Here is a 24,595-nt window from a genome sequence, read left to right as displayed (position 1 = left end):
ACCACTGGGCTGATGCGGGCACCGCGGTCTCGCCAGGTCGACACCCGACGCTGAACTCACAAGAACCCACAACGCTTTGCGAGGGAGGGTCTGTCCCATATGGTGGCTTCGGAGACAAGGAAGCAGAGACTCGATCTCGTGAACACGCTTGCAGCCTCGAGACGCAGTTGGGGGGTGGCCCTAGCACGTGGAGGGGAGCGGCTGGATGTCAACTGATTTCATGTTCAGGGGATTTGAAATGCAGCCTGAGCTCTGTGCCTTGCGTGCTGAGCGTTTTCCCCCGCCCCATCTCCGTCTGCATAACCCCAGCATCGCGGCCGTTCCTCAGCCACCAGGGGCGGTGGTCACCGGGAAGGGGGCCCGGGCCGGCAGGTGGGCAATCTGGCGCGTGTGCGGTCAGGCCGCCAGCTGCCAACCACGGCCCCCGGACACCCGCAGGGCCAGCCGGCCGACTGGTCGGGGGCCGGGGCCACGGGGGACCCTGAGCCCGAGGGGCAGTCCCCGCAGACGGCGCAGGCTACGGAGCAGGCCTGAACGTGCGGGGCCCGGCCAACCTCCGCCTGTGGCTCCGCCTCTCTCCGTGTCTCTCAGGAATAAATAAATAAAATCTTAAAAAAACAAAGCACCTTCCCGCAGCCATGTAAGCCCCCCCGGCAGCCGTCCCGGGACCCTTTCCGCAGGTCCTCGCTGGTCAACGAGCCCCAGCCCTGGCGCCCAGCACCTGCTCTCCGCCTCTGAGGATGTGACGCCCCAGGGCCCCTCGGAGGTGCATGCATGACCTTGTGCCTGGCTCGTTTCCCCAGGCACCGGGTCCTCTGGGTTCATGCCCGTTGGAGCAGGTGTCACACGGCCTCCCTTTCCAGGGTGAATAACACCCGCTGCACACGCACCACACTCGGCCTATCCTCCATTTGTTGAGGGGCATGCAGGGGTGCAGCACCCAGCTGGAGGCCGGGGGACAGGTGCGCCCAGGTCCCTGCCTGTGACTCAGGTGCTAATACCCAGAGAGGGGCTTGCTGAGCAGGCCTTGCCTGCCTGCCTTCTTCCTTCCTTCCTCCCTTCTTTCCTTCCTTCTTTCCTTCCTTCCTTCCCTCCTTCCTTCCTTCTTTCTTTTGTTTCTTTCTAGATGTATTGATTTATTTGCCGGAGTGAGAGCAGGGGGAGAGGCAGAGGGGGGAGAGGCAGATGCCCTGTGAGCACAGCCCTGAGATTATGACCTGAGCTGAGACCAAGAGTCGGGCGCTCAAGCCGCTGGGCCCCCGGGGCCTCCTGCATGTGTCCCTTGTGAGGCCTCATGATACAGTTTCCATCGTGGCTGCACCTTTTCACGCGGGGTCGTTCTCACCCAGAGGCTTTAGGTGAGTCCCGACAGTTCCGAGTCTGGGGAGCCTGGGAAGCCCTTGGGCCCTGGACGCGCAGTCTGCTGCTGTCCCAGAGAGCCAGCGTCTACACAGACCTCCCGCGCTCCCCGACTCCCACCCTGGCCCGGGCAGGGGCTGGCGCACCCCATGGTCCTGGGTGGAGCAGGGTGGTGGGGAGACCGAGGCAGAGCTCAGTGCAGGGTGCACACGTCCTGCACCAGGGGAGGCAGGTTAGCTACGTGATGAAGGTCACTGCTAAGAAAGCCATCCCGCAGTCCCTGGTCTCCACCTGGGTGGTGGAGGAGGGGAGCAATGTTGCAGGAAAAGCGGAGGGGGGCAGGTGCCAGGACCCTAGGGGGACACTACAGACGAGGGAGCTGCAGCTCGGCGCCCACGGGTCTGTGCGTGAGCACCCCCGCCGCCGAGACGGCACCCCGCTGCGGAGTGAGTGCGGCCCCTGGTCCAGGACACAGCTGCCCGGGCTCCATAAACACCGCATGGTTCCGCAATGGCCTTTCACGTCGCCCTGATTCTGGAACCGTCGGCTTGTCTGGGGTTTGCAGTGTCATTTATTTATTTATTCTTTATGTTTTATTTTATTTTATTGACTTGGGAGAGAGAGGAAGAGAGAGCGAGCACAAGGGGGGGCCGAGCAGGGAGCCGGGCGTGGGCTCCGACCCGGGGATCGAGGCCCCAGCCCAAGGCAGACGCCTCACCCGCTGAGCCACGCAGGCCCTGCTGCCCCGAGACCAGCCCCCGGGCACCTGTCTCACCGTCTGTCCGAACGATGCGGCGGCAGCGGCTTCCTCCGAGAGGCCCGGCACATTCGTCCGACTGACTTCCCACGGCGCTTGGGTGCATCCTCGGCCAACCTGGGCGCCGGCTGGGTGGTGTCCACGCGGGTCTGTGTGCGCACGAGGGCCCCGTGGTGTGCGGGGCTGTGCCGGGGGCACCTGTAGGGCACAAGTAGCTCCTTGTAAACAACCCGCTGCCAGGAGGCCTGACCTTTCGGTTTTACAACGTAAGATCCACCGGGGCCTGTGCTGCGTGGAACCAGGAACGCGCAGCCCCAAGCCCTCGAGGCCGTCAGGGGCCCGAGCTCGCCCCTCCAGGAGCCCGCAGCTCCACTTCCTTGCACAACGGGGTGAGAGTCGCGGCCTGGCCTCCTGGCAAGCGGTCTAGGGTGCGTGGGGCAGTGGCCTGCTGGTTCCCGGGAGCGGAGCGTCCTACATTCGCAAGAATGTTTTCCTCCCAGCACACGTGATCGTCTGTATCTGTAGGACCAGCAGGATTTTACCGTTTAAAAAATTCTTTTCACAAAACTCTCTCTGGAGGGGACCCTGACTTGAGAGCTCCTCTCCTTAGAATTTATTTATTTATTTATTTATTTATTTATTTATTTATTTATTTATTACTTATTCATTTATTATTTATTTAATTATTATTATTTTTTTTAATTTATGATAGTCACACAGAGAGAGAGAGAGAGAGAGAGGCAGAGACACAGGCAGAGGGAGAAGCAGGCTCCATGCACCGGGAGCCCGACGTGGGATTCGATCCCGAGTCTCCAGGATCGCGCCCTGGGCCAAAGGCAGGCGCCAAACCGCTGCGCCACCCAGGGATCCCTATTTATTTAATTTTTTAATTTATTTTCTCTCCTAAGATTTTAAAAGTCTGAAAGTTTTCTCTAGAAATACTTCAAGCATCGAGGGGAACGTTCTCCAACAAGACCCAACCCAGGCTAAGCTAATGTGGTCAAAAAACACCCCACAGAAGCTTTTAAAAATTTTTGTTACTAATGCAGGATTCTTAGCCCCTGAGCTGCAACCCAATTCCCTAAATTCTTATGGAAGTGTGCACGAAGACTCTACAAAAGGAGATTTTCATGGGGAATTATTTTTTTTAATGTATTTATTTATTTAAGTAATCTTGCCCGAACTGGGGCTGGAACTCAGGCTCCTGAGCTCCCAGGAGTAGCGGGCTCTCCGGGCTGCGCCAGCCAGGCGCCCAGACTGTGACTTTATTTGCAGCCATCGTAGCCGCGCATCCTTAGGCTTTCAGGGTCCCGGTGGCCGCGAGGCGCTTCTTGATGAAGTGGCTCACGAGGCGCTGTGGCCGCTGCTGGTACTTGACCAGCACATCATGCGGGCTACTGACCTGGTCCCCGTCCAGGCGGTTGAGCAGAGTGACACACACCACGGCCACTGCAAAGAGCAAGCAGCACGTCAGGGCGAAGCGCCCGGTTTCTCCCTGGATTCCCCAGGACAAGGTGTCCCCTCCGCTTGCCCCTGCCCTGTTCTCGCCTGACCCCTCCCAGCCTTCACGTCCAAAAGAACCTTCAAGAAAGCAAGGCCCTTGGGGATAGGGGCCTGGAGGCTGGGCCCTGGAGGAGGGACCCCGGAGACCAGAGGCACCTACCTGGGATGCCACACGCGCTGCACATGGCAGCCAAGACTGAAGACTCCATCTCGATGTTGCGGATGCCGGCCGCGTGGGCCGCCCGCAGGTAGTCCTGCTTGTCCTTCTCGGTGTAGGAGCAGAGAGCGCCGTCCAGACGGCCTTGGCCTGGACACGCGGAGATACGGCAGCGTTGACCACACGCGCAGAGGAAGCTCCTACTGCGTGCCAGCACCGCACTACGCGCCAGGGCACAGGGGCCCCTGGGATCCCACTGGCCATGCCCACCCTGGAGCCCACCCCGGCCGCTCACAGCGAGTGCTGTGTGCACCATGGAAACGTGGAAGAGGCGGGAGCCCGGGCAGGAGGGACGCCCCTCACGCAGAAGCCCCATCCGCCGCTGGGAGGGGAGGCCCGGCCCCTCACCTTCATAGAAGTCTGAGGTGCACATGGTCTTGGCCAGGACCGTGGGGAACTCCGGCAGGTCTGTGGCGCACTGCATCAGCTCCTTCGCCAGCTCCTGGTCCAGGTCTGTCCTCTGAACCACCCGCTTCCCCAAGACCATCTGCTCAAACATGGGCGAGAAGGAGGCATCCACCGCCTGCTGGGTGACGACCACGGAGCCAGGCTCCAGACCTGAAGGGAGCAGCAGATGTCGCGGCCACACGGGGCAGACGCAGGGGGCACGCACGGGGGAAAGCGCCTGTCTACGCACCAAAATACCGGGACACCCGCTAATGGTCTGAAACAGACTTCCTAGGGACCCATTTTTTGCATCAAATTCTTTTACTCAAATGATAGGTGTCACGCGTAAGCAGTGCAGAGAATACGGAAGAGAAAAGAGCAAAGAGGACGACACTGCCAGGGGGGCCCCCCTGTCTCCACTACAGGTTCCGGGTCTACAGTCCTGGCTGCTGTCCCCTGCACGCCACCGCTCGGGTGACCACGGTGCTTCCCCGGTTCCTGCTTTATGCTTTCTCGTTAAGATTTCAAGTGACCGCAGAAGTAGACAAGGACGGTCTAAGGAAGCCCTGTGCTCCCCGCACCCGGCCCAGCAGCCCCCGACTCTCAGCCAGTCCCATTTGCCTTTGACCCTTGAGATACTCGGCTCCACATCCTAGGCTTCCCGGGCACACCTTCCCGGGGCGTCTCCACCTTGGGGGGACATCGTTCTGCTCCTAGTCTTTGATCTTCTGAGCACTTTGGGTGAGACTGACCACGAGCCTTTCTGACACCGACCGGAATGGGAAACTGGCTGCTTCAACGTCTAGGGGCGGCGGCGGGGGTGAGGGGGGAGCCAGGGGATGGTCCCAGAGCCACCGGCCCGCCATCCTCCTGAACCGTGACAGTCCATCCCGCTCCCCGGCGTGTACCTGGCCTCTGTCTCCACCCGCTCTGCTAGGTTGGGCGGTGGGTGGGGGGGAGCGACTCTGCAGTTGCTCCCACCTCCAGGAGGCTCAGTGGCGGCTCTCACTCCCTCGACGCCCCCAGAATGCGGGCTCTCCTGCTGCCCGCGTCCCCCTCCGGCTGTGAGCCCCTCAGGCGGGCGCCGCTGCTGGAGGCTCCCCAGGCCCCTCCCGGGAGCTCCCCGTGGGCAGCACGCGAGCACTGGAGCCGCCCCCCCCCCCCCCCCCCGCTCCCTGCTGTCTCCCTGCCTCCTGTCCTCCTTCCGTGCTCTCTGCGGCTTTCAGAGACAGGACAAAACACCGTGGTTGGGACCAGCTGGGGACCCTTTAGGCACCTTGAAGACACTTATCTTAACTTTGTCTGCCATCTGTCCCTTTGACTTTCCCGTCGGTTTCCTCCTACCGAGCGAGTCCTTGCAGGAATAGGGAGGGCGGAGGACAGGAGAGAGCGGAGACGCGGTTAGAAGGAAGAGAGAGAGGCAGGCAGCTGGCGGGGCAGCGCTCACCCCGAAGGACCAGGCCCTGCCCAAGCTCGGCCCCACGCCTTTCCATGACCTGCTTCTGGGGGCCGGGCTGCGAGATGCGGCTGGAGAGACATATGGCCAAACAAGCTTCTAGACATGCCTCCTGCTAACGAGCTCCCTCGGGCAAAGCTGGGCACTAGCTCGGAGATGCCAAGCCCGGCCCGCCCGGCGCCAGGTCCTGCGTGGGACGCTGGCCCCGGCGGAGGCCCCGCATGCTCACCGATCCCGCCAGACGTGCCGATGCGGATGACGGTGACGTCGGAGCAGCGGGCGTGGTACAGCAGCTTGATGACCTCGTGCAGCATGACGGACGTGGAGGGGATGCCGATGCCGTGCTAGAACCAGGGGGAGATGCCAGCGTCGTGTCAGGGGGCGGCCGCCTTGTGTCCCTGCGCATCTCAGGCTGACAGCCAGAGAGGACGGACTTCCAAACACACGTTTAAAACTATGAACACTTTGGGAGGTGCAAACGTTTGCCCAGGTCCACACAGGCAGTGCGGCCCACGTGCAGAGCCACCGTCTGCGGCGCTGAGAAGCTCGGTGGGGAACCAGCAGCCGCTTGTCTCTAGGAACTGAACCCGTCTCTGCACCCCGGGGGCGCTCTGGACAGCTGGTGCTGGTCGACGGCTCGCCGCGTCCCTGGCCCCCCCGCCCCGGGGACACAGACGTGCAGGGGACCAGGCTGCACGCGGAGGGCCCGACCCCTTGCAGAGCCCGACCCCAGAGCCCACTGCCAGGGCAGGTACTCACGCTCACAGACAGCACGGGTCCCACTTTGAACATGGCATAGCGGTCGGTCCCCGCGCAGATGTTGGGATACTCAGCACCTGGGTGGTCAAGGCCCAGCTCCTTGGCCATGTACTTGGCGAAGGCCTCCATCCGAGTAGGGCTGCCCCCGACACACACGAACTGCAGCCAGAGAACACAGCCCCGTCAGTCCGGGCGCCGTGCACCGTCCTCGTAGCGGGGTCCTCCCTGGGGCCCCCGCCGACGTCAGTGTTGCCCGGTCTCACGGGAGACGAAGGTCCCTGGCCCCACCCAGAGCTACGCTGTCTGCGGTGCTTCTGCGAGCTGTTCGGGTGCCGGTGCTCTGGATGCTCGCTCAGTTTGAGAAGCACCGACTGGGTCATGGAACCAGCACCGGTGCAGGAGGCCCGGACAGTATAACCAGCCCCACACAACACGGGAACACCAGACCCTTGCTCTTCCGGGCTCTATGGCTGCACCGGCTCTGCCCATCGGGTGCACAGCTTGGTTGGTGTCCCGGAGGGAGCCTAGGTTTGGAATAAAACGATGTGGGCTCCTCGCCGTGCAACTGGGGCCCCTCTGCAAATGGGCTTCCGAGCATCACCTCCACCCACCGCCTGAGAGCCAGATGGCCCAAGCATGGAAAGAGCCAGGGCCCCGTGGGAACTGGGGAATCGGGAGCGATCATGTGGGTGGGTGGCTCTCGGGGATACGAAGCCTTTAATCTGCCAAGCGCCACATCTACGAACTCATTTTTCATTTTGTTGTACACAAGAAGGAAATGTAGGTAAATCAGTTTTAAGCAGTTTGATGTTGAAGGAATTATTAGTCTCTAAACATGACAAAAGAAATTTCCGTAGCCTAGAACAAATTGTAGGTTAAATTGTAATGCACGGAAAGCAAATAACAAAAGAACACCTGGAAAAACACCATAACAGCAAAGGAAACCATCAACAAAATGACAAAGCTGCTGAGTGGGGGAATATATTTGCACATGACATATGCAGAAGGAGCTAATATCCAAAATATATACAGAACTTGGGGCCCCCGGGGGGCTCAGCAGTGGAGCCTCTGCCTGTGGCCCAGGGCATGACCCCGGGGTCCCAGGATCGAGTCCCGCGTCAGGCTCCCCGCACGGAGCCTGCTTCTCCCTCTGCCTGTGTCTCTGCCTCTCTGTGTGTCTCTCAAGAATAAATAAATAAAATCTTTAACAAATGACCTGAATAGACATTTCTCCAAAGACGACATCCAGATGGACCACAAACACATGAAAAGATGCTCAGCGTCACCCATCATCAGGGAAACACAAATCAAAACCACACGATGAGCACTGGGTGTTATTCTATACGTTGGCAAATTGAACACCAATAAAAAATAAATTTATAAAAAAAAAAAAACACACGGAGATCCCACCGGCACCTGTCAGAGTGGCTAAAATCAACAACAAAAGACGCAACAGGCGTCGGCGAGGGTGTGGAGGAAGCGAAGCCTCTCACACACACTGCTGGTGGGAGCTGGTGGGAGTGCGAGCTGCTGCGGCCAACAGCGCGGAGGGTCCTGAGAAAACTAAAACCAGAGCTACCCTCTGGCCTGTGATTCCACTACTGAGCACTGACCCAAGGAAACGAAAACACCAACAGGGAAGTTATGTGCACGCCCGGCGTAGTGAACCAACAGCCACGCACGCACGCGAATGTTAGCCAGCAGGACCTTGCCACTGCACGGCTGCAGCCGGAGGGTGTGTGCTGAACGACGGAAGTCGGAAAAGATAAATACCGTAGGATTTTGCTCACATGTGGAATTTAAGAAACAAAACTAAGAAAAAAAGAGACAAACAAAAAACCAGAATCTCAAATACAAAGAACAGACGCGGTTGCAGGGGCGCCTGGGGGGCTCCGTGGGTGGAGCCCCTGCCCGTGATCCCGGGGCCTGGGGTCGAGGCCCACTGGGGTCCCTGCCACTGGGGTGTCTGCTTGTCCCTCCTGTCCCCCTCCTTGAGCCCGCTCCCGCTCTCTCTTCTTGCTCTCTCTCTCCCGCTGTCTCTCTCTGTCTGTGTCTCTCTGTGTCTGTCTCTGTCTCTCCCTCTGTCTCTCTCCTGCTCTCTCTGTCCCTCTCTCTCTGTCTCTCTCTGTCTCTCCCTCTGTCTCTCTCTCTCCCTCTCTGTCTGTCTCGCCCTCCCTGTCTCTCTCTGTCTCTCTCCCACTCTGTCTCTCCCTCTGTCTCTGTCTCTCTCCCGCTCTCTGTCTCTGTCTCTCCGTCTCTCTCTCTCCCTCTCTCTCTCTGTCTCTGTCTCTCTCTCCCTGAACCCACGTCAGCAGCTGGGAAATCACCACCCGATGAGCACGCAGCTGGGACCCCCTGATGAAAGAGGGCCCGACGGGGCGGCCGGGGAACAGCGGCAACTTCTGGGTCACTCCTGGGTCACTTGTTGCTTCGATGTTGAATCTAAAGGCTGGTGCATCTGACCCCCCGGCACAGCCGCTTCCGGAGTCCTGGGCGCACCAGCACGGAGGCCTCTGGGCCTGCAGCCGCTCAGCTGGGTCAGGAGGGCCGGGTGGCTGAGGCGCCGCCTCTGCCCCACACAGCGCTCCCGTCCTCTTTTCCTTTTCTCAGGGGAGCACTAGGAAGTCTCCTGCACTCGCTTCCCAGCGGGGCTGGGTGTACAGAGGGTTAGGGCCCAACAGGGCCGGACTTACGAGTTCTCTCTCACTCACGAGTTTACATACTTTAAAATCAACAATTTGCCAAAAATCTGATGAAGATATTACTTTCTTTTCAAAGATTTTATTTATTTATTTATTTATTTATTTATTTACTTATTTATTTATTCCTGAGAGACCCAGAGAGAGAGAGAGAGAGAGAGGCAGAGACACAGGCAGAGGGAGAAGCAGGCTCCATGCAGGGAGCCCGACGCGGAACTCGATCCCAGGACCCTGGGGTCATGCCCTGGGCCGAAGGCAGACGCTCAACCCCTGAGCCGTCTAAGTGTCCCTATAACTTTTTTTTTTTATAAAAAGATCTTATTTTTAAGTCATCTCCACACCCAACCCGGCGCTCGAACTCACGACCCCGCAGCCGAGTCGTGTGCCCTCCCGACTGAGCAGCCAGGCGCCCCCTCGGGGGAGACGCAAGTGAGGGCGGCCTCAGCAGACGCCACCCCCCAGCCCTGCCTTGTACCTTCACGTCCCCGAACATGGCGGGGAGGTCATGCGTGCTGGTGCTGAGGCTCAGGTGGTACAGGACGTCCTCCGGCATCGTCGCTACGTTTGGGTTGGCAGGTTGTACGAAGTGGCCACTGTCACGAGAGGAAGGCGAAAGGTTTGCAGAGCACCGGAGACCGGTGGCTGCCGTAGTGGAGGTGCCCGGGGTCCCCAAGATGCGTGTGGCCCGTATCGGGGGGTGACAGGGTCCTGCAGCCCCGCACATGCTCCCCCTCCCAGGCACAGGAACGCGGAGCCCCCGACGCGACCTCGCCCGACGACCAGTGCAGCCGGCTGCCCCCCGCGTGGGCATGCGCCTCAGGACCTTGGCTGCACCTGGAGAACACAACACTCGGGTGGGGAACATGGGTGGAGCGGAGACAAGGCACTGCCCCGGCCCTCCCTCCCAGGGGTCACCTTCCCAGCCTGCACAGCTCAGCGCCACTTCTGTTGCCTTGCTGCACGTCCAGGGAGGGGTGACACGGGCGTCCTTCCCTTTGGTTTCCTCCGCAGAGCTTCCCACCTTCCGCATCGGAGTGGGGGGCTCATGTTATTGTTGCGCCAGACGACACGCTGCTGGCCCGAACAGTGGCCTGCGGTTTGCTTTTTTTCATACAGGGCCGGAGAGGGAATATTTTTGGTTTTGCAGGCCGCAGGGGGCCCTGTCAGCTGTCGTCACGTGAAAGGGGCCACAGACCACACGCAGGCCCGCGTGCTTGGGTTCCAACCCCACGAGCAGGGGTGGGGGTCTGTGCGGTGTTCGGCCTGGCACCCTTACGCACACCGACTCCGAGTTGAACTCTCGGCCCGGAACCCCTGACCCGGTTCCCGTCAATCTAACCCTAAGAAAGAAACGATGCAAGAGAAGCAGCCTCGTGGCCTGGGGCATGGCAGTGGTGCAGCGGACTTAGCAGCCTGGTCAGGCCGGCCACAGGGCCCCCCACCCGGCCCATGGAGCTGCTCGCGGGACGCCCTGGGGAGAGGCCTCCTGTGATCGGCCCGAGGTGCCCAGACGGCAGGGAGTGTGCAGGACCCGTGCCCAGTGTTTCAAAATTTAACCAAAAACACACATTGCCCAGGCACTCGGGAGAGCCGTGATGCCAATCCTTTTTTCTTTTCTTTTTTTTTTAAGTATTTTTGCTTCCGCGGGGCGGGTGAAGGGGACAACACGGGTGGTTTGCCCGTGGAGTGCAAGCAGGTCGGGCTTGAGTTCCGCCCGCGCTGGCGCCTGCCCTGCCCCAGTCACTCTGAGGCACCCGCGGCCCGTGGTGCTCCAAGTCGGAGGGACGCAGCTCTCGGCGGAGGCAGGTCCCACAGCGGGGACTCCTGAGGGCAGCGTGGACGGGAGCGGCAGGCCAGCCCGGGGAAGTGGGGTCCTGCGGCCCACGGCCTCGCTCACCCGCCCATGCCCCCGCCCCTGGGCCGGGAGGAGCGCCGTGACATCACAGCCCGACAGCGCCTCCGGCCCCTCTGCTGTCCAGGTGGTGCCCAGGCGGGGCTGACCACAGAGGCAGGACTGACGAAACAGGACATGATTAGGAAACTTAGCCACATATTTCAACATGGAAAACGCTTTTTTTTCTGTCTCTGATTCCAGGAAGAGAAGGAGAAGGAAATGGGGTGCGACTGCAAGGAGTGGCAACGGTTTTAAAATGCATCAGCTGGGCAGGAGCCACGGTGAACCGGAACACGTTCAAACGGACTTTTTAAAAGATTTCAAAATACCAAGTCAAAGATCTTGCTTGGAAAGCTAGTTCCCTACTCTGCACGCACCTTGCAGTTACTTTATCTGCTTTATTTGGCTGCTTCACTCATGGGACAAATATTCCTGGAGCACCTACTTCGTGAAGGAAACGCAAAACACATGGCGGGTGGCTGGTTCCAGAAGCTTCCCGGTGCGGGGTGTGGGCTGGAGACGGGCGCTCAGCGGCTGAAGAGCGGGTGGACGGAGAGCCAGGCGCCAGGCACGCAGCCCCCCGCGGGGCTCGGGCATTACAGACATCAGGACCCGGTAGGCACCCAACTTGGCGGCAGAAATGCCGGTACTCGTAGCCCGTGGACAGTAGTGGCTCATCTAAAGCCCACGATCGCCCCCGAAGCTGGGCGCCAGCCGTGTTCCCACCTAGAGGCTCCCTTTAAAGATGTGCATCTTTCCTTCTTTTTAAGATTTTATCTATGTATTTTAGAGAAAGAGAGAATCCCAGCAGGCTCCCCACTGAGCTCTGAGTCTCACGTGGGCTCAATCCCAGGACTCCGAGATCACAACCTGAGCGGAAGCCAAGAAAGAGTCCGACGCCCAAGCACCTGCGCCGCCGCACAGGTGGCCCCAAATTAGTAACTCTGAGAGGAAAAGAAGGAGGGGACCGTGCGTGGTGAGCTGGTTGGACGGGAGAGCAAGTTGCACTGGGCTCCACGCTCCGGAGGGGGGGTCTGCGGGGATGCCCTCTCCCTCCCCCCCCGCACCTCCCCTGCTCTTTCTCGAAGTAAGTAAGTAAACGAATAAACAATTTTTTAAGAATTAATGTCTTTCAGAAGAGGCCGCACTTCTGAGCTGGCCTTGGAGCTCCCGCCATGGCAGCCACCTCTCCGCGGCCAACGGGAAGCCAGGGAGCGAGAGCTCTCCGGAAAACGGAATCACAATATGCCCCCAAATCCACCCAGCCTGCCGTCCACTTGGAGCCTCACCTGTGATTGCCACGTGTCTTTGTCTGGGACCCCGAGGAAGCCATTCTCTCACCTAGGGGAAAACAGCACATGATTATTTCAGAATAAACTCAGGTGCATAAAAAATCTCAAGAGTTTATTTGCCAAAAATGTAGTGGAACGGGGCTGCGCCAAACTGGAAGGAGTTAGGAATGCATCTTCAGGATCTGGGAAAGACTTTTTAATTGTTATCGTTTTTAAGATTTTATTTATATGAGAGAGAGAGAGAGAACGAGAAGAGGAGGGGCAGCGGGAGAAGCAGCCGCCCCGGGAGCAGGGAGCCCGACATGGGACTCAATCTCGGGACACGCCCCCCCCATCGTGGCCTGAGCCCAAGCAGACGCTCAACCACTGAGCCCCTCAGGTGTCCCCAGGGAAGACTTGAGAGGAGCAGGTGCAGAGGAGCCGGGCAGTGGTCGGCGGGCGGGCGGGCGGGCAGGGGCTCTGCGCCCGGCTGTCCTCAGCGTTCAGCCTCCCGCCCCGGCCCGAGCCACCGTCTAACACCTCCTTGTGCAATTACTTGAGCCCAGAGGAGGCCAAGCGGACGCCGGGCTCCCGGGCGGTCACAGGGTCCCGCCAGCCGCAGAGGTTCGATGGGCGCAGCACGTGGGCACAGGTGTGTGACCCACGGGCTGTGGACGCAGGGGCTGAGCACAGACACCCGGGGCGGGTCACCCTCTGCTCTCCCAGCCTGGCCCCCACCGCCTGGAAGGGCGGGTCTCCAGGGCCACCCGGGGCAGGGGGACGAGCGGGGGCCGCATCCCTGCGGCCCAAGGAGAACTCGCAGCCACGGCCAGGGCCCCGCCAGGCCAGGGCAGATCGCAGCCTGAGGACTCGGTGACTACAGCCCATGACCTGCTGCAGGGGCAGGAAAGCGGAGCCGGGGTGGCCCCAGGCCCGGGTCATCAGCCAGACAGTCAGCCCCGCACAGCCAGGCCAGGCCAGGGGCTCCCCGCCAGCACACCAGCCGGCTGGCCCAAACCCAAACCCGGAGCCCTCGACGGAGCCCCGAGGGCGCTGTTGGGAAAGGGACAGATCCCCGGACTCCCGACCATTTTTAGCAGACCCCAAGCGCGGAGAAGACCAGGAGCCACCACACCCCCGAGCCCGTTTACTCTGACGGGGACCTGCCTGCGGTGTTGCCCCAGCTGCTGGGTCGAGTTAGAATTCTGTTTCACTCCCGGATAAACCCGCCTGTCCCTGGCAAAGCACCTGGCAGTGTCTATATTTAAGGGTTACCATTGGGGGGATGGGAGGTGGGCGGCGGCCGCCGGGGGCGGGTGAGCAGACAGCCCCCCCACCCTGGGCTTCGGGGTCATCCTCTGCTTTCTCACGGACGCTGGGGCTTGATGGCAAGGGTTCCCCTGGATTCTGAGCCCCGTGCTTGTGTTCAAGCTCTTAGGCTCTATTCCTAGTTTACCAACGCCTTCGTTTTTTTATTTTTTTCCTTTAGCATCTCAGAGTATTCGTGTGGGCTTGGAGCCGCCCTGGCCCTCGGGCTAGGTTCTGCGTGCAACCGGGCTGCTCTTCCAGAAGCTGTGTGGCCTTTGCTCTGATTCCTTCTGGAACCAGTCTGTTCCTGAAAAACCTCAAAGAAATGGGATCCCAGTCGTCGATGTGCTTTGAGGCCCCTGTCCCCCTGCTCCTGGGACTCTGGCCGGTTTTACGTTTAAAAACCATGGTTGCTCCGCATGTGTATTTACAGACATGGGCTGGGCCAGGGGCCGTTATGGGGCCAAACTTAATGTTCTCAGAGCTGAATCAGGTCACTATGGTCCTAAAACTGACAGAACTAAGTGGAATTCCTTCTACATTGGTATTTGGAAGCTTCCAAGCGCTACCAGGAATCTAACATTGCCTCTCTCCAAAATACAGTTTGTAAACTAAACGAGGCAAGCAAACAATTAAAAAGGAAAACTGAGGGGTGCCTGGGGGCTCAGTGGTGGAGCATCTGCCTCGGCTCAGGTCATGATCCCAGGGTCTTGGGGTCGAGCCCCAGGTGGAGCTCCCTGCCCGGCTGGGGCGGGGGGGGGGGGGCGTCTGCTTCCCCCTCTCCCTGCTTATCCTCGTGCACGCTCGCTCTCTCTCTCTCTCTGCGTTTTCTCAAATAAATAAATAAAATCTTGAAAAAACTAAAGAAGATTCTAGTCTTCCTTTTCACTCTGTGCTTATTATTGGGCTGACCTGGGATCTTTCCCTTTCTGTTAAAAAACCCAGTATGAAATGGGAAACTCTGTCTCCCACCCCAGGTTTAATTACCCCGGCCAACCAGCTCGCTCACACCCCAGCTGAGTCTCCTACAGGAAGGACCGTTAAAACTGTCATTCTCTCCAAAGGGGAATCCAAAGGGGATCCGATTTATTCCAATCGGATCAGCGATCGCCCTCTTTCTGGGGCAAAAATCCCAACCCACGGTGCACCTGCCAACAAGATTCAAATAGATCCCTCAAAACCCCTGCCTAGAATTAATCAAAGCCCTATACATACAGACGCCCTGAGGGCGTCTGGCCGCTGAGAGAGCAGGCTCGGGCCTCCCCTGCCCTGGTGCCTGTAGCAGCCTGACCTCACCTGTGAGGAAGCCGACAGCCGGGGCCGGGCTGTGCCAGGGATCTCCGAGCAGGTGCAGAAGGAACACCGTCCCCCCAAATGCCCGCGTGCTGCTGACTCCCTTCCCACCGACCACACCGCACGTATGTCCCTGTAACCGACCTCTGGGTGTGTTTCTAGTACTCCGGGTGATGAGGACAGCCAGGATCTCGCTGCCCTCACCTGGGAGGAGCAGCAGTACACCGGGCAGTCCCGCCCAGGGTGACACAGCATCCTTCTCACTGGCCGCAGACCTCAGAGGCTGACAAGGGCGGCACAGGTCCCTGCAGGCTGCTCCACCCCCCATCCCCACCCCCACCCCGGTCAAATCTTTTGGCCTTAAAGGGACATAAAGCCTCCAAAGAAATGTCGCAGTTTGCACAAAGTCAGTATTTGTGGCACCTGATCTCCAGACGAAGACTCCACGTGGATGCAGTGGACTTCAAGGAATCCTGGATTTCCCAAAGCCTAAAAGCAAGTGCCAGTTAGGAGGCTTTCCTGGCTGCCTGGCTACTGGGGACACTGGATTCCACACTGGTCTCTCAGGGCTCGGTCTGCATAATCTTTACAAAAGAAAGACAAACCTGACCCTCTTATTTGGAAAGAGGCAGATGACAGGCCTTTGAGTCATTAAAGTCTAGCAAAAGCCCCTGCCCTCGGACATCCTAATTATCAATCTCCCTTTTCCCTCTTTGTGCATGATACTGAGGGGATGCCCTTGGAACCCTCACCCCAAAACACGGGGATCTCCATTGCCCCATGGAGGCGTCCCCCCCCCTCGCCCCAGAACATGCCTGCCACCGCAGACACTGTCACCAAGCCCGTGCCCCATGCAGAAGCCCTCCTAGCTCTCCTAGAGCTCAACCTTGAGACAGCCTCCGGGTGACTGCTCCGTTTATGATAAGTCTTTCTGGTCCTAAAAGCCTGCCCCAGAAAAGTGGAATCGATACTGGAAATCTGATATCTGTTGGTTTGATAAAAGGGAATTTGGGTTTATTTATTTATTTATTTATTTATTTATTTATTTATTTATTTATTTATTTTGAGAATCTGGGTTTAGACCAAATAACAAGCAGGCCCTACCAGAAAATTTCAAATCCCCAGTACATGCATCAAACCGCGGGTCCACTATAGACATGACGGTATTCATGGACCAATATGGGTGGGGACTCCGCTTGTGCCCCTTGCCCAAAGTACAATCCCTGGAAACGTACCCATGTTGCCCAATGGACTATGTGAAGTTTGGCCAGTGGGTTTCATGCAGATCCCTCCTTGTCATGGATACAGATTTGTTTTGGGTCACGGTTTTCATATTGGAACGAAGCCTTGTCGTGTGGACAGGCCAACATCTCCTCTGTGACTACGATCCTATTAGAAAAGCTTATCCCTCCCTGGGGGTCCCCTCTTGAACTACATTGTGACCCAGGTGCTTTGACAAGTCTGTGCTGTTCCGCTAGTTTTAGGGCCCTTCCATCGCGCACACGGTCCTCCATCCTCCTGGTTGGTTAAACACGCTAACGGCACCGCAAAGACTCAACCGGCAAAATTTGCGGAGACCCTCCAAACACGTTCATCAAGGGCATTGCCATCAGTCCTGAATCTTGGATCTGCGCCCTTGGGAACTCCTGGACTCTCCCTTTGGGGCCGTCCCGGGATGCCCAATGCTCGTGGCCAACCAGAGACCCAAGAGGCTGAGACAGACGGGAGTGTCCGTGGGCCTGGCCTTGCACATGGACACCGCTCCACGCTCCAGGCTGAGGAAGAGACACTTTCCTCATCAACCCCCTTCTCCCCTCACAACACAGGCCTTGCCTCTGCTCCCTGGGCCCGCCCACGGGTTGGCAACAGCTCCTTCGTCCAGGGCTGTCAACCTCTTTCATCCCCGAATAAACCCACCTGCTGCTGGTAAAGTGACGGGCGTTCTACTCGCAGGGTCGACGGACCCCTACAGCGGACCCCTGAACTACACGGGGTTACGAGAGCTGACGCCCCGCGCTGTGGAAGATCCGCCTGGTGCTTTTGACTTTTGATTCCTCAAAAACTTCACTACGACTCATAGCTGGTTGTTGACCAAGAGCTTTCCGGAAAGCGGACATGACTGATGAGCACGTATTTTGCAAGTTATTAGATGTATCGCATCTATCCGTACTCTTAGGATAAAGTTAGAGAAGAGACAATGTTGTTTAAAGCGTCATAAATAAGAGGAAGTACGTGTACAGCGCTTGGTGTGTTTATCAGAAGGAATCCACCTGCCCGAGGCTCGGCCCAGCTCAAGTCCCCGCAGGAGGCCCGGCTGGGGGAGCTCCTAACCGACCCCCGGTTCCCCCCCAGACCTGGGCTTGGAGCCGTCTCTTGTCATGCTAAGGAGGTGCTATTTGGCAAATGCCTGAGGACGGGGCCTGGTTGCCAGGGAAACCGATCACGTGTTAAGGGTTAGCACGACCGGCCCCTCGCCCACCCCAGGAGGGGAAGGGGCTGCAGGTTGAATCCAGCACCAAGGACCGACGGATTTCCCATCATGTTCTTATACCGAAACCCTCATAAGATCCCAAAAGGATGGGGTCTGGAGAGCTTGCAGGTTGGTGAGCAAGGGATGTGGGGATGGTGGGCCCTGGGGGGCCTGGAGCCCGCGCCCCTTCCCCAGACCCCGCCCGGGCAGCCCTCCTGTCTGTCTCTCATCACAAACCTGGGGTCTAGGGAGGGAACAGTCCCGAGCTCTGTGAGCCGCTCCAGCGACTTCGTGGAAGCCAGGGACGGGCTGTGGGAACCTAGGACGGGCTGGTGACAACCTGGCCGTGGGGCCGGCGTGGGGGGCAGTGCAGGGGGGCCGGCCCTCAGCCCGCGGGCCTGACTGTGTCCCCGGGGAGACGGGGTCCCCAGTGAGTTGCAGTCGGGCGTCAGAGAGTCAATGCAAGGACACCACACACGTGTCAGGATTTAACCAGAGATCGGGATCCTGGGTCCTGATTCCGCGCTGCCAGCACAGCGAGCAAATCCTCCCTGACCGCCCGGCTTCCGCACGCGTCTGGCTTCCAGGAAACACAAGCCTCAGCGGAGCCCCAGTGGCTGCCCTGCGGGGTCCACGCCTCCTGCTCCCCTCAGCCTGTCACTTCTCCCCCGACGGGAGATCAGAGGGGAGGGGGGCGGCTCACTGCGGCGTCCCCAGTCCCCAGGGGCAAGCAGCGCCCCGGCCCCCAACCTGGGCCCTCCGGATGCTAATGTCTCCTCTGCGGGTGGGGAGCCCGCTGGCAGCGAGACCTCGAAAGAGGAAGAGTTAGATGTGCCGTCCCGGAGGCCACGGACCGACCCCAAACAGGAACCCAAGCAGCCGGAGAGCATCCTGTCTGGCCTCACAGGGAAAGTGCTGCTCGGTCGCCCGCTTGTCCCCCTGCCTCTCACCGGAGAAGCCATCGCTGCCCGGTGCTGGTGCCCCTGTGGCCCTTCGGGGCCCTGAGCCTCCCCACGACCGTCCCCTCGCCAGTCCCCACCCTCAGTGCCCAGGAAGCCTGGACTTCGGCACCGCAGGGTTGGAAAAGTGCAGCCGAGGCTGCGGGCGGCCTCATGCGCGGGTTTGCGCCGCCACCGAGCTGCAGGCCTTACGCCCAACGCTGCGGCCCTGTCGCCTGCCTGCCCACGGAGGGGGGTCGAGGCTAGGAGGCGGTGAGCAGAGCGGCCCACGTGGCAGGAGGTCCCTCCCCGGCTCCTGGCGCAGAGGCAGAAACCAGGAGCCCACCATCCTCTCGGGCAGCGGCCCACTCACCTGGACTCCTCCAGCGGCCACAGGTGAACAGGCAGGGATGCGGAGCCGGTTTGCTCTCGGAAAAGAAGCCCCCGGTGCTGAGAAGGAAAGAGGTAATGACTATTCAGGGACACGGTGCTACGTTTGCATTTCAAAAGAATTTTCCCAGTTGGCAAAAAGTGAACAAAGCTGTGTCCGATTTTATCCGACCTTCAAAGGAATCAGGAAACAGGGTTAGCCAGTGGCCAGTCCTGTTCACACGGAGCCCAGTGTGGCCCACAGGGTTTAGTGTAGAAAAGGAGGAGTCCCCGCACGCAGAGTCCACTGCTGCCCAGCGACCACCAGGGTCCCCTTTCCTCCAGCTCACAACAAAAAAACAGACAGAAGGGGAGACAGCACATGAGAGACCCCGACCTCTGGGAAACGAACTAGGGGTGGTGGAAGGGGAGGAGGGTGGGGGTGGCTGGGTGACGGGCACTGAGGGGGCACTTGATGGGATGAGCACTGGGTGTTATGCTGTATGTTGGCAAATTGAACTCCAATTAAAAAATAATTAAATAAATTAATTTAATTTTAATAATAATTAAAAAAAACAGACAGAAGGCCTCAGAGCCCCTGCCTCGGCCCAGGAGGGAGCACCTGCGGGAGTGCAGGCCCACCGTGAGGAAGGGGAGACGGGGATTCACACCCCTCTGTGCAATCTAACCGAGAGGTCGCTGGGAGAATTTAGGGACGATTTCTGACCACTGCTTTTTCAGGGGTCTTGCTGGTTTACAGTGGCCTCACACCAGGGACCTCCCCCTTCCACAGATTATGCAAAAAACCAAAGAACGCGCTTCCTGACAACACTTGTTGGCATAACACGGGATTTCCAGTCTGGGCATCTCAGAGCAAACCCTGGCGCATCCCACTTCCTGTTTCCGAGAAAGGCCAACTTGCAAAACACACCCCTGATTTAGCGGCTGCTGCCCTGCCCATCCATGAAAGGTTGAAAGGCTCGGGCTGGTCCCCGCCGACCCCACCCCCCCAGGCTCGGAGCCTCACTGGGGAGGCTGCTAGGGCGGAGCAGGGTGAATGGAGGAATGGGGCCTCCCAGAGGGTGATGCAGGGAATGACAGGGACTGGAGTTCCTGAAATCCCTTGTCTGCCTCCAGGTAGGGCCTCCTAAAGAAATTCAGTTGTTAGGAATTATCTCCCAGGGAGTAACTCCAATCTCTTCATGAAAATGAACCAAATGGACCTTGTCACGATCCTATCTCCAGTCTATTTTCCTAAGGAATCATTTATTTTTCCAAAGTCCTGTGTCTCCCTAAGCACTCTTTAGCTTCACTCCCCCAGAAGTCGTTTGTTCTCTCAGAAGTGTCCCTCTGCCCCCCCATGCCCTATTATTTTAAAATAGTCAGTAAGCCCCCAAACTGGAACTGCCTCCCGGACCCACACGTTTCTGTTCACTCCGTCTGTACAGACATATGTAAAAATCCGTCTTCTCTCTTGCTATCCTGTCTTTTGTCATTTTAATTTGCAGCCCCCCAAACACCACACCTAAGAGGATAGAAGTTTTTCCTCCCCAAACAGGATTTGGGCACAGTTGGGATTGGAGGGAGATAGAGCATGAGCAGAGGTATGCTAAGAACAGAAAAGTGAGGTATGTTCTGGATCCAGGAGACAAAATCCTAACAACTGACAGGAAGTGGTATTAGGATGCAGCTGGCAGGGATGCTTGTGCGGGTCCTGTCCCTGCAGAAGGAAGCACCACTTCAAAAGTGTCTCTAAGTCCCTAGATCCCTCCCTCAGGGGTGGGAGTTGGGGGTGGTCAGCCTTCCAGAGAAATCCAGGCCTGGATTTGGCTCTCAGGATCCCTGGGGAGGGGGCTTCTGCTCTGAGCACCTAGGGCTCCCCTCTCACCTGTCGCCACATCCAACTTGCAAGAATAGAAACCCCATGGTTGATTTTGGTTTTCTTGGGTTGTTCTCATTATTAGCCCACTAAGCTTAAAATCAGATATGTGGGCTACTCGGTGTGAATAGCCTGGTACGTAAACGTTTATGACTTTTGAATGAACACGGTTCAAAAGCAAATGTGCATGAGTGTCTGTGTGTGTGATTCAGGGACAGAGAGAGGGCAGTGATCAGCGTTTATCTTTAGAGATTAGGAAAAGCTGCCAAGTTTCATTTCCTGTATTAGATTTGTGGTTTTCTTTCTTTTTTTTTTTTTAATAAGATACTATTTATTTGTTCATGAGACGTACACAGAGAGAGGCAGAGAGAGAAGCAGACTCCATGTGGGCCCCGGGATCATGACTGAGCCAAAGGCTCAACCCCTGAGCCACCCAGGTGCCCCCCAAGAATTTATTTATTTCACAGAGAGAGAGCACAAGCAGGGGGAGTGGCGGTGGGAGAGGGAGAAGCAGACGCCCTGCGGAGCCAGGAGCCCAAAGCAGGACTCAACCCCAGGACCCTGGGATCCTGAGCTGAGCCAAGGAAGAGGTTTCACCGACTGGGGCACCCAGGCACAGTTTTGTTTTGCTTTTTAACAATGAGTTTGTATTAATTTTATGATCAGCAAACATAACAAAGTCCTCTTGGACAAAAACCCATGTAAAAAACTAATTTATTTTTTTTTAACTAAAACGTTACTGGGCAGCCCCTGTGGCGCAGCAGTTTAGCGCCGCCTGTAGCCTGGGGTGTGATCCTGGAGACCTGGGATCCAGTCTCAAGTCAGGCTCCCTGTGTGGAGCCTGCTTCTCCCTCTGCCTCTCTCTCTCTGCGTCTCTATGAATAAATAAATAAATAAAATCTTAAAAAAAAAAACAAAAACTAAAACATTACTGCGGTGCCCACCAGTGCAGAAAGCCCTGGAGCAAATAATGTAATGTGTGGGACCATGAAGCTTCTGCAGAAAGAACTAGAAATCTGGCCTCTAAAAAGGGGAGGGAACGTGCAAACTGGCAGGCAGTAGGCCTGGCTCCGGGGACATGGGACGCACGCAGGATGCACAGGACACGGCAGGCCTGATGGGTAGGGCAGCGGTGAAAACCTTTCTCATGGTTTAAGACGGAGACGACTTCCCCAAATCACTAACCCTTCAAAAGCCAAGCTCAGAGCCAATGAAAGGAACCCAAAGTCTCTAACACGGAAGACAGCAGGAAGGGGGAAGGAGCCAGAAGGGCCAGGCAAGGCAGGGTGTGGACAGACAAAGGGACAAGGAAGGGAACAGCAGGGGCGGGGTGAGGGAGGATGGGTCACAGCAGCCCTAAGACTGCCTCAGTGGCCTTGCAAGTAGCCCTGCTCTCGGTTTTTGTGTCTCTAGGTCGCTCCCACTGAGTGGAGCAGCCTGGGGCGGGGCTGACCTTTGGCACAGAGGCCAGTTCCAGGGTGGCCAGGAAGGCTGCCACCAGCGACCTTGAGTCACCTGGCCAGGCAGGTCACCTGGCCCAGCCCCCACTTGGAGAAGGGAGCCGGATCTGCGGCAGCCCTGAGGCTGCGCCTGGACACTTGACCACAGACACGCATGATGCCCGGGACGCGCCACCTGCCACCAATCCCAGCTGTGCTGGTTCATCTTGGACTGTGGGCTCTCTACAACTGCGGGACAAACGGGTGTCAGGACTCCCGCCGTAACCCTTACTCAAAGGGGTCCAATGCAAGCTTCTGTCCACTGGAGCTCTCAAGGTTTGGTAATGTTAAAAAGAAGAAGAAAAGAAAGAAGAAAGAAGAAGAAAAAGAAAGGACCGGTCCCAAAATGGATTCACTTGCCTGTGGGACAGCAAATGGAGACTTAGTATCTGTTCAATCAAAACCAAATGGGGAGATTATCCTTAAAAAAACTGAGCAGAAGACGTTAGTCATAGGAAGTTTTGTTTTGCATGACTGGACCCAGGCCACTTTCGTGCTCCTGCCTCAGGAAATCAAGAGTGAAACTTCCCCGTTTCCCCAGATGGGTATGGTGAAACCACCAGAAATTCCCTACCATTTAAAAAAATTCTAGGAACGCCTGGGGCTGGGGCGGTCAGCCTGGTGAGCTCAGCCAAGGAGCATCTGCATCGGCTCAGGGTGGGGCGAGTCCTGCGTGGGGTCCCCGCAGGGAGCCTGCTTCTCCCCCTGCCTGGGTCTCTGCCTCTGTGTCTCTCAGGAATAAATAAGTAAAAGTTTTTTTAAAAAATCCCAAAAATAAAAATAAGAGAATTCAAACATGGGCGCCAAGCCCTGTCCAGACCAGCCGGCTGCTTCATGCCGGCCTCGAGCGCGGCCTTCCCTCGCCCCTTCCCTCGCCCCTCTTCCCTCCCTGCCCCTCTTCCCTCCCTCGAGCTGCTCCTCCTCACCACCCTGGGGAGTCGGGGCTTCGGTTCTGTTACTTCGGAACTTTTGACAGTTCTGACCCATTAGCCTCTGCGGAATCTGACCTTTGGCCAGTCCACCTGCCATCAGCTGGTCGGCGGGGACGCCCCGGCCCTTCCCCCAGGAACAGGAGCTTGCGGGAACAATCCTGTCCTGCCATAACGATATGATGACTTCCGTCCCCCCGACAGCGGCCCTTCCCCCCTCCCCCCTCCCTCCCTCCCCCCCCAGCCCTTCTGCCTGTAGCAGTCTCCCGGGGCTCAGCTCCCGCAGCTGATGCGATGCGGCCGCGTGCGTGGGGGACCGAGTAAAGCCAATGGACCCTCCAACCCACTCAGTGGAACTTTGTTCTTTAAGGGTAAAAATCTGTCCCACAAAGTAGCTTTTCACTTACCCCCCAAAGAAAAGGGGGGTTCTATGTGCTCTGCGGCCCGGGCTGCGGGTCCCCACTGCGCGCACCCCCAACCGAGGCGGGCACACCCGCGGCCTTCGGGGCGCCCGGGGCGCGGGGGCGCGGGTCGGGGCGAGGCGGCGGCGGCTGGTCCAGGAACAGCTTCCCCCTGCCCGTACCCCCCCTGCGCCCTCTGCGCGCTCCCTCCCACCCGCGCTCCCCCCCCACCCGGATCCCCCCCACCCGGCTCACCCTCCGCCCGCACCGCCCACCGCGCCCCTTACGCGCTCCCCCCACCCCCTACCCTCCGCCCGCACCCCCCCTGCGCCCTCTGCGCGCTCCCCCCCACCCTCCGCCCGCACCGCCCACCGCGCCCCCTACGTGCTCCCCCCACCCCCTACCCTCCGCCCGCACCCCCCCTGCGCCCTCTGCGCGTTCCCCCCCACCCGCGCTCCCCCCCAACCTCTGCCCGCCCCCACCCCCCGCCCTCTGCGCGCTCCCCCCCACCCGCGCTCCCCCCCCTCTGCCCGCACCCCCCCGCCCTCTGCGCGCTCCCCCCCACCCCGCTCCCCCCCCCCGCCCGCACCCCTCTGTGCCTACTCCGCTACCCGCACCCGGCTCTCCCCAACACCGCACCCGCCCCAGCCCTCTGCGCGCTCTCCCCGAGCACCCTCCAAGCACGGCCTCTCAGCACCCCCAGAACCTCAATCGCCCCCGCCCCGCTCCCCCTCCGCCCCCCCGCTCCCCCCCGCAGCCCAATGCGCCTACCCCGCTACCCGCACCCTGCGCCCCGCGCGCCCTCGCCGTGACCGCCCCTCCCGCCGCTGCTCTCGGGGCGCCCTCCCCGCCCGCCCTCGCCGTATACCCCCTCCTCGCCCCTGCCCCCCACCCCTCCCCGCCCCTGCTCGCGCTCCCCGCGCGTCCGTTCGCGGTGCCCCCGCTCCTCTCCGCGGCTGCCGCTCCCCGAGCATCCTTCCCAGCCGGCGCCGCAGCCACCTCCCTCCCCAGCAGGTGACACCAAAGCTGCTGCGCGACCGCGGAGCCCGGGCCCGGCGTGGAGCACTCACCGCGCAGGGACCGGCGGGGTCAGCTCGGACGCGGTCTGCGCGGAGCCGTCACCGCTCCCCGCCCCGCCCGGTTCCCGGCAGGCGCCCCGACTCCGCCCAGGTCCCTTCCTCCGGGCGGGGGCCGCGCTGACTCACGC

General features: G+C 59.1%; 2 protein-coding genes across 7 annotated transcripts in view; both read right to left on the bottom strand.

Annotated features, from left to right (window-relative positions):
- LOC118351421 (uncharacterized) overlaps positions 1-3,395 on the bottom strand; it is a 9,478-nt gene extending 6,083 nt beyond the window's left edge. The window contains exons 1-2 of the mRNA XM_035701975.2: positions 3,375-3,395; positions 2,135-2,539 (exon numbers count right to left, since the gene is read on the bottom strand). Coding sequence (XP_035557868.1) covers positions 2,135-2,539; positions 3,375-3,395 — 426 coding nt within the window. The remainder of the gene's footprint in view (positions 1-2,134; positions 2,540-3,374) is intronic.
- Positions 3,255-24,595, bottom strand: UPP1 (uridine phosphorylase 1). 6 transcript variants are annotated; one of them, XM_035701808.2, is made up of 10 exons: positions 22,633-22,650; positions 22,419-22,447; positions 18,685-18,761; positions 12,321-12,372; positions 9,613-9,730; positions 6,439-6,597; positions 5,909-6,023; positions 4,185-4,394; positions 3,780-3,926; positions 3,255-3,565 (listed from the first exon to the last, which is right to left on the bottom strand). In XM_035701808.2, exons 1-10 carry the CDS (start codon positions 22,633-22,635, stop codon positions 3,411-3,413), a joined length of 1,065 nt encoding a protein of 354 aa, XP_035557701.1. In that variant the 5' UTR covers positions 22,636-22,650; the 3' UTR covers positions 3,255-3,410. The 6 variants fall into 6 exon arrangements, with proteins under 6 accessions (XP_035557701.1, XP_035557704.1, XP_035557702.1 ...); XM_035701811.2 differs by lacking the exons at positions 22,419-22,447; positions 22,633-22,650 and adding an exon at positions 24,459-24,595; XM_035701809.2 differs by lacking the exon at positions 22,419-22,447 and having other exon boundaries at positions 22,633-22,779.

Source organism: Canis lupus, chromosome 18 (genome assembly GCF_003254725.2).
Source record: "Canis lupus dingo isolate Sandy chromosome 18, ASM325472v2, whole genome shotgun sequence".
Classification (NCBI taxonomy): Eukaryota; Metazoa; Chordata; class Mammalia; order Carnivora; family Canidae; genus Canis; species Canis lupus.
The sequence above is the reverse complement of the archived record's forward strand: the minus strand, read 5'-3'. Positions and strand labels throughout refer to the sequence as shown.

Excerpts from the sequence above, each read along its gene's own strand:
- UPP1 (XM_025449405.3), bottom strand. The coding sequence starts at position 15,231 with ATGGGGGGTGGAGCAGCCTGCAGGGACCTGTGCCGCCCTTGTCAGCCT. Across the intron at positions 12,373-14,906 it reads GGCTGTCGGCTTCCTCACAG|GTGAGAGAATGGCTTCCTCG; the intron begins GTGAGGTCAGGC and ends GTTTTCCCCTAG. Across the intron at positions 6,598-9,612 it reads CCATGTTCGGGGACGTGAAG|TTCGTGTGTGTCGGGGGCAG; the intron begins GTACAAGGCAGG and ends CTCTGGCTGCAG.